General features: G+C 40.2%; 1 protein-coding gene across 1 annotated transcript in view; it reads left to right on the top strand.

The window, feature by feature from the left end:
- Window positions 1-15,522, top strand: part of PRTFDC1 (phosphoribosyl transferase domain containing 1) — an 83,527-nt gene that overhangs the window by 58,574 nt on the left and 9,431 nt on the right. Inside the window, exon 4 of the mRNA XM_023632392.2 lies at window positions 6,290-6,355. Within this exon, the coding sequence (XP_023488160.2) occupies window positions 6,290-6,355 (66 nt within the window). The remainder of the gene's footprint in view (window positions 1-6,289; window positions 6,356-15,522) is intronic.

Consider the following 15,522-nt stretch of genomic DNA (forward strand, 5'->3'; position numbering starts at 1 on the left):
TTTTAGACAGAGTTCATATAAAGCAAAGTTTGCTGAATCTGTTTTTAAGCTGTTTCCGCTTTCCTGGGGTCTCTTATAACTAAAGTAAAGGTCCATTTTCTTCTCCCCTCTCCCGTTTTTATTTTTCTTGGGAGCTCCTCATTATTTCTGCTAGCCTATAGATTCTTCACACCACTGTGGCACCTTCTTCTGACCCAACATTCCTTTATTTTCCATAAAGACAAGAGCCTTTGTGTGTTGGGTGGGGATTACTCTTGCCTAACCAGTACCCCTCTCGGATACTGGTTGGAGTGGATTACCACTCACAATGGAGTAATAAATCATTGTCATTAAACAGAAAGCCATTTTGTCTTTGAGTAAATTCACATCATGTTTGCAAAGTTAGACACACCAAATTCAGGAAATGCGAAATGTATGTATACTTTCAAATGAGCTAAATTGTACATGCTAAAATATACATACTTTTTTCCCAGTTAAATGATAGTTTGGCTTTAAAAATGTATCCTTTACTAATTAGGGAATGAATTACTGAAATTAAAATACCTTAATAATTCATATTTTCATATTTTTAATATTCACCATTCCCATGGTTTTTTGCATTTAAGTTTTTTAAAATATTGAGGATCCTATTGGGAACTGAGATAATAAAATAATAATGATGAGAATAGAGAAATATGGTTTTGGCGGGAATCACTCAGACATAACAGAGGAAGGGCTGGATTTTTTCAGTCTCCCATCTTCCACGTTACACAAGTCCGCTTTATTTATGTCCCTCTCAGTTGAGCTTTACAGATATTTTCTCATATGTTTGTTTATAATTTTTACTTTTTTCTCTGTTTCCCATTGGACAATAAGCTCCTTCAGGAGTCTGGACAGCCAGAGAAAGAATTTAAAGCAAGAGAAACCAAATGCTGTTTGAGAACACTTAATATCTGAAGTGAGTAGGGGAGAAGTATTAAAAATATAGCTAACGTAGGGCTGGCCCCATGGCCGAGTTGTTAAGTTCGGGTGCTCTGCTTTGGTGGCCTGGAGTTTGCCGGTTCAGATCCTGGGCGTGGACCTACTCACTGCTTATGAAGCCATGCTATGATGGTGTCCCACATGGAAGAGCTAGAATGACTTACGACTAGGATATACAACTATGTACTGGGGCTTTGAGGAGAATAAAAGAAAAAGAGGAAGATTGGCAACAGATGTTAGCTCAGGGCCTATCTTCCTCACACACACACACAAAAAATATATATAGCTAATGTGTACTCAGATGCTCCAACATCAGACATCTCAACAAACACTGGATGCCACAATGTGCCAGCAACTGGGGGTTCAGTTAGGATGAAAATAAGGTTGCCGTGCTGAAGGAGTTTTCATTCCATTGGCAATTGCTACATTCACAGAAAATTCCAGTTGGATGTGGTCTGTTAACTACCCATGTGCATAGAGTGTTATTGGGACACAGACAATTCAAATAAGGTGAAATTAATTGTAACAGTCATTCATCAAAGGCATTTTGGCTATTATTATAAAAAGCATTGCTTTTTTTTTTTTTTTTTTTGAGGAAGATTAGCCCTGAGCTAACTACTGCCAATCCTCCTCTTTATGCTGAGGAAGACTGGCCCTGAGCTAACATCCATGCCCATCTTCCTCTACTTTATATGTGGGACACCTACCACAGCATGGCTTTTGCCAAGTGGTGCCATGTCTGCACCCGGGATCCGAACCAGCGAACCCCAGGCTGCCGAGAAGCAGAACATGCGCACTTAACCACTGCGCCACCAAGCCGGCCCCAAAGTCATTGCTTTTAAGAGTAAGCGAGTGCTTATAAGAGGAAATTATTGGACTTTTAAATAGTCTTGGGGCTGAATATTTACAGTAACCCTCAGGTACCCAGCTTCAAAACCAAAAAGAAAGTCAGTCAGCTTCCAAGGAAGAAAACATTAACTTGATAGTTTTCACACTTTCTTTGCCCCCACTGCCTTACTTTGAACCCAATCAATATAACAGAGGTAAGTGAAGCAAAGGACAGGCACAAAAGCCACACCAGCTCCCACTGCACTGTGACCTCCACTTTGACCCCAGGAAGCTAAAGCACCAAGGCACCCAGTTAAGAGTCACGTCCTACATCAACCACTGGTTGAAAAGGAAACTGGGTATTTGGAACCAATTCGCCTGTCTTTGTTATCTGACTTGGTATCACATATTGGCATTAAAATAAAAATTTATCAGTTTGCAACATTTTAATTAGAAGCTCTTCAGTTTGATCAGTAAAACTTATAATGAACTGTTTTTGTTTTTATTTAGCACGTCTATCCATTTGCTATAGTATTGACGACCTTATTGAGCACAAGAACATGGCTGAGAGGAAGGATTAGGCTGCAAAGAGGGCGTGGGGAAGAAAAGTGAAGGCATCTGTGGGGGCTGAGAATATTGAGAAAGCTTTTGTGTGTATAGATTTTGAAGCAAGTAGCTCTGACTTTGGAGATGACTGCCTTAGAGAGTGGTTTTTTTGCTTATTTGTTTTCTTTACTTTTCCCCTTCCGGTTCCTCGAAAGGATGGGAATTCAGGATATTTATTCTCCCTTAGTTATGTTTCTTTCTAAACATTATCTAAGCAGTCCAAATTCTCTGTGTAAGGAAGCACCACACCTGCAGAGCTGTTTAGTCATGATCTTATGTGCCTAGAGACCAAGTCACCCAAGCTAGTAATTTCTAGAGTGTGTGTTCCAAGGTTTCCTAGACTAAATATCAATCTTTCTTAAGAAGATGAAATGAATAATCCCAAATAAAATTTTATCAATCAAAACAAATGAAGTTTAAAAAAAAAAAACCCAGCAATCCTAGGAATGTGAGGATGTTTTTGACCCACTAGAAAAATATCACGGATAAAAACATGAATACATGCAATGAACTCCATTTCCTCTTGAAACCTCAGTGAAGTGACAGTAAAGAAATAAACAAAGTATAAACCCACAGGGACAAAGAGAATGGCGAAGACCTCAGTGGGCAAGAGATGTCAGTGTTTTTTAGGAGATGAAACTGATTAAGGAGGGCAGTGACTCAACAAAATGGAAAGTGAAAATGTACAGGTCTGTGGAGGGAAATGTGAGCGAGAAGAGAGGAATCCTCCCACAGCGTTTCTGAATGGCTCATGCGTTAGAGTCACCGGGTTCTTAGAAGGTGGAGTGGGGCAGGAATGAGCTGAAAGCAGCAAAGTGATTGAAAGCACGTGAATGGAGAGGTTGCACCTCTAAGTCCCTTTCTCCATTCCAGCAAGAGACAAAGGTTTATTTTCTGGAGTCATTAAACTAAGGGAGCTCCAGACTCCAGTGTACCAGGGAGGACTGAGGAGTGACTGTTTCCTGGGAGAGGAAATGAGGGAGTGAGGAAGGAAGGATGGAGGAAAGGAAGGAAGAAAGGAAATAAATTAATCGTATCCAGCATTTACTGAGTGCTTACCATGTGCCAGGCTCTCTTCTAAATATTCTGTATGTATTAATTCACTTGATCTTCCTAACAACCCACCAGATTGGAGAGTAAATGTACAAAAGTAGCCGAGACAACTTTTAAAAAGAACAAAAAAGTAGGACTTCCTCTACCCAATACTAAAACATACTCAAAAGCTATAATAATTTAACAGTATGGCTTGGAAGCTGAAATAGACATTTTGGGTTAATGAAACAAAAGAATATAGAAGTTGACCCTTATGAATAAGACCGAAAGATATGATTAAAAATTCAAACCGGAGGGCTGGCCCCGTGGCCAAGTGGTTAAGTTCGCGCGCTCTGCTGCAGGCGGCCCAGTGTTTCGTTGGTTCGAATCCTGGGCGCGGACATGGCACTGCTCATCAAACCACACTGAGGCAGCATCCCACATGCCACAACTAGAAGGGCCCACAACGAAGAATATACAACTATGTACCGGGGGGCTTTGGGGAGAAAAAGGAAAAAAATAAAATCTTAAAAAAAAAAAAAAATTCAAACCAGTAGGGAAAAAAATAAACAATTCAATAAATGCTATTGGGACCATTGACTATATACACACTTGGGAGGTATAAGTTCCAGATGAATCAAGGATAAATCTAACATTAAAAACATGTTTATGGGGCCAGCCCCGTGGCCAAGTGGTTACGTTTGAGCGCTCCACTTCGGCAGCCCAGGGTTTCACTGGTTTGGATCCGGGGTGCAGACATGGCATCACTCATCAGGCCATGCTGTGGTGGTGTCCTACACAGCACAACCAGAGGCGATCACAACTAGAATATACAACTATATACCCAGGAGCTTTGGGGAGCAGCAGAAAAAAAAAAAAAAGACATGTTTATGAACTTGGACTAAGATAAGAAGGGCCTTCTGAAATAAGACTTACTTGGCAAGACACTGAGTGTGTGACTTAGAGCACATTATTTAGCTTTCTGATGTATTCTGTTTTTGGTTTTTAATCAATAGAATGGAGATGATAATAGTAGAATTATTGTGACATTTACTCTCATCTGGCAGAGTATAAATCTCATTTGTTACATTACACTTTGTGGTTTAGTAATTGCATCCAATTCTGCATACCTCAGCCCTCTGGAGGTACTGAAATTTTATTTTTCCTGCTGCTATTAACAACATATTTGAGTCTAATATGCAGAAATTCTCCCTATGTTAACTCCTCTATCTCAGCACCTCTAAAGTGACAAGAAAATTTTCTCCTTTGACATTTTTGACAAGTTCTTAACCTACTGACATGACTGCTTGTGAATATACGGTTATATACGCCTGTACAAAAACAGCAAAAGATGGATGAATTCTGAATACTCTTAGATTTTTATCCTTTTGAGATCAGTTCCAATAAGAAGGAAATTATTTGTTCTATCTAACTTATTGGGCCCCTTTTGAGCATTTTCTCCATTCCTTTGCAGTAAAGAATGAGAGCTTTACCAAGTGGAAGTAAAAACATTTTAAAGTCGTTTTTTTCCCAAGAGCAGTAAGGTAAAAAGACAAAAGGTGCTTCACTGGTAAAATGGTTATTATTGGTTGGTTGGCTGTTTTTTCTCTAGCCAGATGACCAATTCTATGACAGAGTAACTCTATGTCTGGATAGAGATTCTCAGCTGCAAGTGACAGAATCCAATTTAAACCAACCCAAGAAAATTCCTAAGGGAATGAATTGGCTAGAGTAGTTGGAAAGTCTGAGGCTGGATGTAGCTTCAGGCATAGCTGGATTACATAGGTAAGGCCTGACCCCACCTGATCTGTCTGGAATGCACTCCCTCCCAGAAAGCGCTGAACCAGCAAAAGCAACAGCCGTCCACAGGAGTCACTGAACACGGTTCCCGGTTCAGCAGGCCGTACGTGTGGTGCCTATATTATCATCTTCTCCCTTAGGTTTTTGTTTGGGTGAAGGGATTGCAAGATTCTTGCTTGGTCCTGAAGTCGAGTGTCTGGAGGATATCTGCTTCAGTTTCTTTAATGCTTTTCCTTAATGAGGCTAGAAAACAACTTGCCTGCTGTTTCCTGTTCTGCTTCCATGTTATTCTATTCTGATAGTCACTATGTAACACTCCATATTTTGTATATTGTGTGTGTGTGAGGTTTAATTAGGACAGAATGATGTGTCATACAGAAGCATTGTGAAAGTGAATGATCATAACCTCTAATGGGATGTGAGTGAAAAATCTTCTAAACGTGGTTCTGGGTTTCATATTCTCAGAAATGTGGAAAGTTCCTGAGGCTTCACCGTTCATGTCTGAAGGTTGAACTGCAATAGTTCTTGACCCGTGGCCTATTAGAATTATCCTGGACATGAGATGAGGGACAGGCCCTGCTGGTAGGGAGTAATCTCTTTGGGAACCAGAATCTACTTGTTCCCCACTGCTATCACCAGGGCTTGTTGGCACAGCTGACAAATGCTTGGGCCACTCCTGGGTCTCCCATAGCCCCCTCCATCCCAGGAAAGTCCAGGACTATGACCGTCTTCTCCAATTCCCTCTGCCTCAGGGGAGGTTCAGGCACCTTCTATAGTTTTTTGTTCCAAAATTAGATTTTTTTTTGTCCTCTCTCCATCCCTTCCATCCCCTCTCTACACGTGGACCCTCCCTCTCGGCCATTAGAATGCTTTGTCTCCAGCACGGTAGCCGCAGAGTGGCTCTTGGTAACCATAGGCAACCATGAATCTGCACTAGCTATTTGTTCTATATTTGTAAGGCGCACTCTAGCCACTAGCTGGGTAGATGGGAAAACATGCTTTAAAGGTTTTCTTGTACAGTAAAATATTGTCTTCCTTTTTCTTTCTCCCTCATTTTTTTTAGAATGACGAGGCCATGGACAAGATGCAGATAATTGGAGGCGATGATCTTTCAACACTGGCTGGAAAGGTTTGTTAATGTAACTCTGCTCAGCACACATTGATGTCTTGATGTCGTGGGGAAATCAGTGACCTTCATTTCAGGTCAGCACTTTGCAATACACTTCAGACAGTCTCCGGAGTTTGCTAATTCATGCAAATAGATGTGTGAATCTTTTTAATGATTTCTCCTTTATAAAACACTTCTTTTATAATGCTTCCAGGACATGATGCAGACCACATCTTTCGTCTCCAAGCTTCCTTCCAATCTTATTTCAGACAACGTCTCGTGACAAAACCCCTTGGCTCTCCTGCTTCTCTTTCTTGTCTCCTCACTCATTCAGGTACCTCCTGAAAAGGAAGCTTTTTCTTTTCTTTGTCCACTTTTTGTCTGTCATCTATGCCTCGGCACCTAGGCAGTTCAGGAAGACATTTAAACAGCTTTGTTGAATGTACCAAATTTGGGGAGGGAATAAAAAAGGACTTCTTGACAGCACATTTTTCAGCCCTTTGCCTTTTTTCCCTCATATTAAAAAGAATGTACCCTTTAGATTAGGGGACAAACACCTCTAATTTTAACGTGGCATTCCAAACCTGCCTGTGCTTAATAAAGTGAAAAAACTGTTTGGATTCTGCCATGAATATATACATTGGAAGGAAGAGTTGTTTCATAAAGCAGATGGTCTTTGTGGAAATGTGACCTGAGATGCAAGTGTTGCTGTGAATGAAACCAACACAGAATTTGATTTTGTTCAGCTCTCCAGATGTATCTTGTATTCATTATCCCTGAACGACTTCAGCTTTCTAAGTAAAACGGGTCAGTCTGTTACACAAGCTTAATCTCTCATATTTGTGGTTGTTATTGATATGCAATGCCAGGATGGGGAAACGGAATAGCAGACCCATTTAATAAAAATACATATAATAACATTCGGAACACCATAGTGCCACAGGACTCGAACTACAAAACAGCGCACTTCCCTCCACTCTGAAGACGGCATCATTACATCCGAGTGTTAATCTACTAGTTAATTATGTTCCATAGGAATTAGAATTAACTCATTGATCCTAATGTATCACTAGGCCACCATTTGATGTTACTCCATCCGTGCATAAAATAACATCCTATAAAGCTAAAATACTCAAAGAAATTTCCAGAAATTCGTAACTTTTAACGACCCTGGAGTGCTCTTTAAATGATTTTATTTTAGTACTTTCTTGTATGACATTGCCTTCCGGGTTTGTTACATGCGAGGAATATTGTACCTTCTGCTTTTAGCATGGAGTCTATCAAAGTGGCAACTCCAAGAATCCCAAATGAATGCCAAGAAAAAATTTGCACATAGAATTGTGGTCCTTCTGATGTGGGCTTGGCGAGCCAAAGAGTACAAAGAAAGATTTCTTGGACTCTCAAGTTCTGGTAGTAGTGTTCCTTTATTCAGAGAATAGCATGGGGACAGGACCCATGGGCAGTGAAGAGCTGCAATGTGTTGAGGGTTAGAGCTAAATTTATAAGGCACGGGTACATGACTTATTTTTACCAGACAAAGGAAAGATGATGTAAAAAGTCACTAAAATGGTATCAGTGCAGATGGGGTCTGGTTATTGTGTAGTCATATAACCTTAGATATGAACCAGGTCATATAGATCGGCATGTAGGCCAGGACACCTTGGGCTTCTCTCCCTGGGGCAGCCCTGATCCGCATCACTTCTCTCCTTCCTTCTGAGATCATCTTCTATTTCATTGTAAAGTGATTTCTCTCTTAGGTGAGCACTGGATATTCCCTTCCTTTAAGAGATAGAGAGGAGGCTGAGGAAAGGGTAGTTTCTTACTGGGAGTGGAATGAGCAGAAAGGGTGACAGCCCTGTGACTCAGTACCCCCTCCTATAATCACTATAAAGACCCCATAAGAAAGTAGAGATCATGGAAGTTCAGTTAGGAGATGGAAAACCAGCCAGCAGGATGTACAACAAGGAATCGGCTTCACCTTTTTGCTAGCATGTCAAATGATCCTTCCAGGTTACCAGGTGCTATTTCATGGGATCTTTGCACTCTCCATGTGTGCATAGATGCTCTTCTATATATGTTTAAGCGTGCACCAAGTAGAACCCCTTGGACTTAGAACTGGGTAAATATTTCTAAGATGAATCAACATCGATTAGCCAGGTTCTCAACTGTCACAACAGCTTAAGTTTAAAGACTCTGCGGTTCAGGGTGCTAGGCTCGCATCAGAAGGGAATGGTTAATGAGCCAGTGCTTTCAAATGTATCTTGAATCTGCTCCCTTCCCTCCTTCCCTATGGAAATCACCCAAGTCTACGCCGTTGCTACTCAAAGTGTGGTCTAGGGCAGGGCTTAGTAAACATTTAGGTAATAGCCAGGGAGTAAATGTTTTAGATTTTGTGGATCATATAGTCTCTGTTGCAACTATTTAACTCTGCTGTCTTAGCATGAAAGCAGCTGCAGATAATATGGAAACAAGGGGATATGGCTGTGTTTCAATAAAACTTTATTTATAAAAATTGGCAGTGGGCCAGATTTGGCCAATGGGCCATAGTTTGCCAACCTTTGGTCTAGGAACTAGCAAAGTCAGCACCACCTGGGAGCTTATTAGAAGTGCAGTATCTTGGATCCCACCCTAGATCTACTGAATTAAGTCTTCATTTTTATGAGATCAGTAGGTGATTCCTATGCACATTAAATTTGAGAAGCACTGGTCTTCTAGGGCGAGGCCACCACTATCCCACCTCTGAGCTGTTATGACATCCTAACCAGCCTCCCTGAACGTCTGCCTTTGCTTAACTTTTGCTACTTTCTAAGCCGTTCTCCAACAAGCAACCAAAGATCCCTTAAAATACAAATTGGATCACATCACTGGCCTACTGAAGATCTTTCAGTGGCCTCTCAATTAGGGTTGTCAGACTTAGCATAAAATAAAATGAAAAATAGGATACCCAATTAAATTTGAATTTCAAATAAGCAATGAATAAATTTTTAGTATAAGCGTATCCCATGTAATATTGGGACATACTTAGATTAAAAAATTATTTGTTATTTATCTGAAATTCAAGTTTAACTGAGTGTTCTGTGTTTTACCTGGCAACCCCACTCCAGTGCTCTGAGACTACAGTATAAACTTCGTATGACAGCCTGTAAGACTTGTGTGATCTGGTTCCGCCTCCCTCCCCACTCACCCCTCCTCACAGTCCTATAACCACACGGGCTAAGCTCCTTCCTGCAAGACCTTGGACAAGCTGTGGCCTCCACCTGGAATCCATATCCCTCCTATGCTTCAGGCCTCAGCCTAAAGTCTCCTGTACAAGGGAGGCCTTCCCTGACCCTGTCTACGTTGAGCACATGCTCTTCCCCTGTAAGCTTCTCCCGTTCCCCGTTAATCTCTGTATCGGTACACTTGTTTTCCGCTGGAGCCCTTTCCACAACTTGCAATGTTTACTTGGGGGCTTATTTTTTATTTGCCTGTCTCCTCCACCAACATGGGAGTGTGATGTGGGCAGAGACCATGCCTGTCTCATTGACCATCGCCACTCCAGCATCGTGCACAATGCCCGGCCGTGACATGTCAGAATATTATTTGGTGACTGAGCAAGTTCAGGCTCCTCTTTCTCTTAGATAGAAATCAGAAAGAAGTTTCCAATTAAGTTTGGGAAAGGAAAGATGTGGCAGAGGGAAAAAGTAAATAGAAGCCCACCTGGTCACACCAAAGGACACATCAACCAGCTGGTTTAGGTTTGGATGAGAAAGGTGTCGACTGAGAGAACATTCTCTGTAGAAGCAGAAGGGCTTGGGTGTGACCAGAGATTCAAGGGGGGACTGAGTTGGGGAATGCTACACGCATGGAAGTGGAGAAGTGAAAAAATTTCCCTTCGCTTTTGGAATCTCCTTTTCCTTAAACAGATAAAGGTGTTCATATGGCCTGCCCTGCTCACCTCTTTTCCAGCCTGTCAGAGAGAGGCTCTCCACTGAGTTTGAGAGAAGCTTAAAAATAAATTTTGGAGGCTCTTCTAGAATCTTTCCATCATGCAGAATGTACACCAGCTGGACAATAACTTAAAAGGAAAAGGCACCCAGCAATGAGTGGAGCCTCTGTTTAATGGTGGAGAAGAAAGTCTGAAGCCACAGTAAATGCCTGCATTGGATGCAAGGGTTGTTGCAGGTCATCGTCTTGACTTCTCCCTTCTCATATCGTCATCATACGATTTCTCAATCAACAAATGTACACTGAGGTTACATTTATCATTATATTATTTCTCTGCCATGAACTTTTACACATCTTATCTTATTTAATGCTCGACACCCAGGGAAAATCTCCAGGGGTCTTTCCACACAAATCTCTTTCCTTGAGCTAAAGAAATCCACAGAAGGAACCATTCCTTAGGACTGTAATTGTCTTAGAGAGCACAGGGTGAGGTTTTACTTGGGACCAGGAAGTCTGGGACAAACACAGAAAAGGGAGGAGGAGCATGGATTGGAGGATGAAGGGAAGGAAGTAGGAGTGCCAGAGGACAGGAGTGGACCAGTATGACTGAAGGAAATTACTAGAAAATAGGGAAATCATAATTTTGAAAACTGGAAATGTAAATTGGATTTGGTTTGTAGAATACATTGAATGTCTCAATAAAGAGTTGAACTTGCTCAGAAACACAAAGAGGAGCCACAGAAGTTGTGGAGCAAAGGTGACATCAGGAAGCTGTGTTTTAGGGAAATGAACCCGACAGGAGGGGAGAATCAACAGAAGGAAGGGAGACTCCAGGTAGAGAGTCCAGTTGGGAGGCGGGGCTGGGTAAGCAAGCTCCAGCACTGGAACCACAGCAGCAAAGTCGGAGTGAAAGAGGAGTAGCCTCTTCAAAGGAGAAGCTGCGGAGCTCACTGATTAAATGAAGGCGGCAGGGTTAGAAAGGGCTTTTTTAATCAAATTTGTTTATGAAAGAACTTTTAAAAACATGAGAAAATAGCTCACATGTATAATTTTTCTGTGCATCATAAACCTTATAACTGTACTATATAACTTCTTAAGCCCTCTAAAGAAATGCAAGTTAAAATATTTAAAAAAAGGAAACTCTATGCAGCCTCATGTACCTTTCTCTTTCTTTCCTTTTTTTTTTTTTTTTTTTGACTTTTCTTTCTCTCTTTCTTCCTTTCCTTCTTTCTTCTTTTTAAAGCAAAAGGAAGGAAGCTCACAGGGAGGCTGACTGAGTCATGGTTCTAAATAGGTCATGGCCGTGGAATAAAGGGAGCCCTCGACGATTAAGTGAAATGGCCTCTTCGGCTCACAATGTTAAAAGCATTTTACTTGGGGTGTTTAAGCTGTCTGCACAACGTGCTCTCCGGCTGATTTTTTTCAAAGTTGATTTAATCCTGGCACTTCATAAAATGCGTGTATCCATTAAAGCAAGAAGATTTTATTCATGTTCAAGAGAAATCTCTGAAAGGATGGAATAAAACCAAATGCACAGAAACAGGCCCAAATCTGGCAACGGGAAGACACAGATGTGCAGGTTAAGTGCAAGATTTTGGGAGACATGCCCCGCCTCCCCCCCCCAAATAAGTTTCTAATCAAATGCCAGAACGAAGCGCTGGAACCTGCCAAAATTTTCTCCTTGGCTGCCTTAACTGTTTAAATCATTCCTTTTTATTGCATCTGCCTAGGCAGAGCACAATAATGGAAATGCCCACTGACTGAGGATTCTGTCAATTTTGTGAATTATCACATAAAGGGAAATGCTGAACTACATTCCTTTCTCCATGGGGTTTATACTCACACTCCCACTCACACTCAGCATCCACAATCAGCTCATCGTCACCACTGCCATCCCTCTGCTTGGTGTGACCACAGCCACAAAACCACGCTGCTGAGGATTAGACTGTGGTGTGCTAATCATTTTGTGTTTTAAAAGACTAAAAGTAGCAATAACCTATTTAAGAACATCGTTTAGATTTCTATCATTCTTTCCCTCTTTCTTTTCTTCTTCTGTTTCTTCCTTTCTTTTTATTTAGGGAACTCAACGTGATTAGCTTCCATCAGGATCATGCAATAGCAAAGAAAGAACACACTCCAGAGATTTCCCAGAGAATCTTTGCCTGCGGCCCCCAGGCTGCAGATTTTACTGGCTTTCTGGAAGGAAATGAGCGAGGTGTGATGAGATGACTAAGACAGTAACTGGCAAACATCTCAGATTCAGTGATCAGAGTTATCAGATTGGAAATGTTTAGGAGACACAGTGCATTCTGAAAAAATTCCCAAGGCTGCCCACTCCAAACAATGGGAATTTTAGAAGATTTCTTAGTGTAAAATTAAAAGCAGTAGACATTAATTATAGCTCGGTTAAGACAGAATTGTACATCGTTAAGGAAAAAATGGAGGAGGTGTATCCAAAGTATAGTGAATTAAAGGAAGTGAAAGAAATGAGGTCAGAATTATTGATTTGTTCCATGGCATTTCTTGAATAGCTACCATATACTTGTCTCCATGTTGTGTATTGATTGTATAAAGATGAGTTGGTCTTTGTCCCTTAGCTCGTGGAGTTAATCTTGGTACATTAAAGTGTAAAGAGATTAATTCTCATAGACACTAGTGAAAACACTTCCAAAGTTGGGTAGTCACTTTCTCTCTACTCTCGGGCCACTTCTTCTCTTGCATGGCAGAGTCAGGCTTCCAAAGGTACTCAAGGCATCCACTTATGTTGGGGTGGGCTTTTCACACAACAGGTAGGCCACTGAAAATCCAGACAGTAGCGTGTTTCAGTAATGACAGAATTTGAAAACATAGTGTGATGTTCTGTCAAGGAAAATAAATATATATGTAATGACTGCTCTGTCTAACTCACTAAGGAACTCTAGGTGTCTGCATAGTTCCCTTTCAATAGCAGATGGTTTTTCTATAATAGTATTCCCTTGCCCATCATTTATGAGCCCACTAAATAATTTTACTATTTTTTTTATTGACGCAAAGTACTGGATGTTATATTTATTCTTGTTAAAGTTCATCATATAATTTTTTTTAAATTTTTTTTCAGGTGTACATCATATTTCTAATTCTGTGTACATTACATCATGTTCACCACCCGAGCACTAATTATAGTGCATCCCCTCACATGTGAGCCTAATCACCCCTTTTGCCCTCTCCCCTCCCCCCTTCCCCAATGGTAACCACCAGTCCAATCTCCAATGCTATGTGTTTTTTTTGTTGTTGTTGTTTTTATCTTCTAGTTATGATTGAGATCATATGGTATTTGACTTTCTCCCTCTGACTTATTTCACTCAGCATAATAACCTCAAGGACCATCCATGTTGTCACAAATGGCTGGATTTCCTCATTTCTTATGGCTGAGTAGTAGTCCATCGTGTATAAATACCACATCTTCTTTATCCATTCGTCCCTTAATGGACACGTAGTTTGCTTCTATGTCTTGATTATTGTGTATAATGTTGCAATGAACATAGAAGTGCAAGTATCTTTATATCTTTGTGTTTTCAAGTCCTTTGGATAAATACCCAGCAGTGGAATAGCTGGATCATATGGTAGATCTATCCTTAATTTTCTGAGGATACACCATACTGCTTTCCATAGTGGCTGCACCAGTTTGCACTGCCACCAGCAGTGAACAAGGGTTCCCTTCTCTCCACACCCTCTCCAACATTTGTTTTTTCCTGTCTTGTTAATTATGGCCATTCTGACCGGAGTGAGGTGATACCTCATTGTAGTTTTGATTTGCATTTCCCTGATAGCTAATGATGTTGAGCATCTTTTCATATGCCTGTTGGCCATCTGTATATCTTCTTTGGAGAAATCTCTGTTCAGATCTTTTGCCCATTTTCTAACTGGATTGTTGTATTTTTTGTTGTTGAGCTGTATGAGTTCTTTGTATATTTTGGATATTAACCCCTTATCTGATATATGGTTTGCAAATATCTTCTCCCAATTGTTAGGTTGTCTTTTCATTTTGTTGATGGTTTCCTTTGCTGTGCAGAAGCTTTTTAGTTTGATGTAGTCCCATTTGTTCATTTTTTCTTTTGTTTCCCTTGCCCGGTCAGACATGAGACTTGAAAATATGTTGCTCAGACCAATGTCAAACAGCGTACTGCTATGTTTTCTTCTAGAAGTCTCATGGTTTCGAGTCTTACATTCAAGTCTTTAATCCATTTTGAGTTGATTTTTGTGCATGGTGTAAGGGAATGGTCTGCTTTCATTCTTTTGCATGTGGCTGTCCAGTTTTCCCAACACCATTTATTGAAGAGACTCTCCTTTCTCCATCGTATGCTCTTGGCTCCCTTGTCGAATATTAGCTGTCCATAAACGTGTGGGTTTACTTCTGGGCTCTCAATTTTGTTCCATTGAATTTTACTTTTTTAATACTGTTTATAACTCAGAGAGTTCTTTGTGCTATTACGGATGTCATCAACCCCCTCCTTAATCCTCCAAAATCCTCTGCGAAATATAGTTAAGCCATAATTAAACAATGTGTTCCTTGTAATAATCCTTCCAAGAAAGAAGAGCTTGCTAAAAAAAAAAGAATGATTATTGCCATTTAAAAAAATGACTGGAAGATGATAGGAAAAACAATTAGGAATTCCAAGAAAAGAATAAATGAGCTCTGAAAGGAAATATAAAGGTAGTACACTACTTGACTCTTCAGGGGGAAAAAACGTAAGCAGTACGAGAAGATACAGTTGTAACAAAGTAGCTGCATTGAGGGATGGGGAAAGGAAGTGAGGTTGTAAAGGAACGAAATTCTCATCTATTATAGAATATAGTAAATAGATGATGTCTAAAATTGTTAAATTGAGAAATAGAAGAACAGAAAAAGAGACTATTCTAAATTTAAAAAGAATTAAAAAGCCAATGCATGGTCTTAGATTGGACAAACCAACTACACAGGCCATTTTAAGGACAGTGCATAAAATTTATATACATACTAGGCTTTATATATTAAGATATTATTGTCATTTTTGTTAGATGTGATAATATTTTGGCTATGCATAATAAAGAATATCATGGTAACTTTAATCTATTTTAAAGTACATAAGATAATGTATTTTAAAATACATTAAACAGGCACACATCGACATTTGTAAATCTTTAGACTTTTCTATTTGATTTCGAGCACGTGTATGCATTACCTTGACTTTAAAAATGTGTTTAGGTAATTTTGACAAGATATCCTTGGATTAGTATACATC

Source organism: Equus caballus, chromosome 29 (genome assembly GCF_041296265.1).
Source record: "Equus caballus isolate H_3958 breed thoroughbred chromosome 29, TB-T2T, whole genome shotgun sequence".
NCBI classification, from domain to species: Eukaryota; Metazoa; Chordata; class Mammalia; order Perissodactyla; family Equidae; genus Equus; species Equus caballus.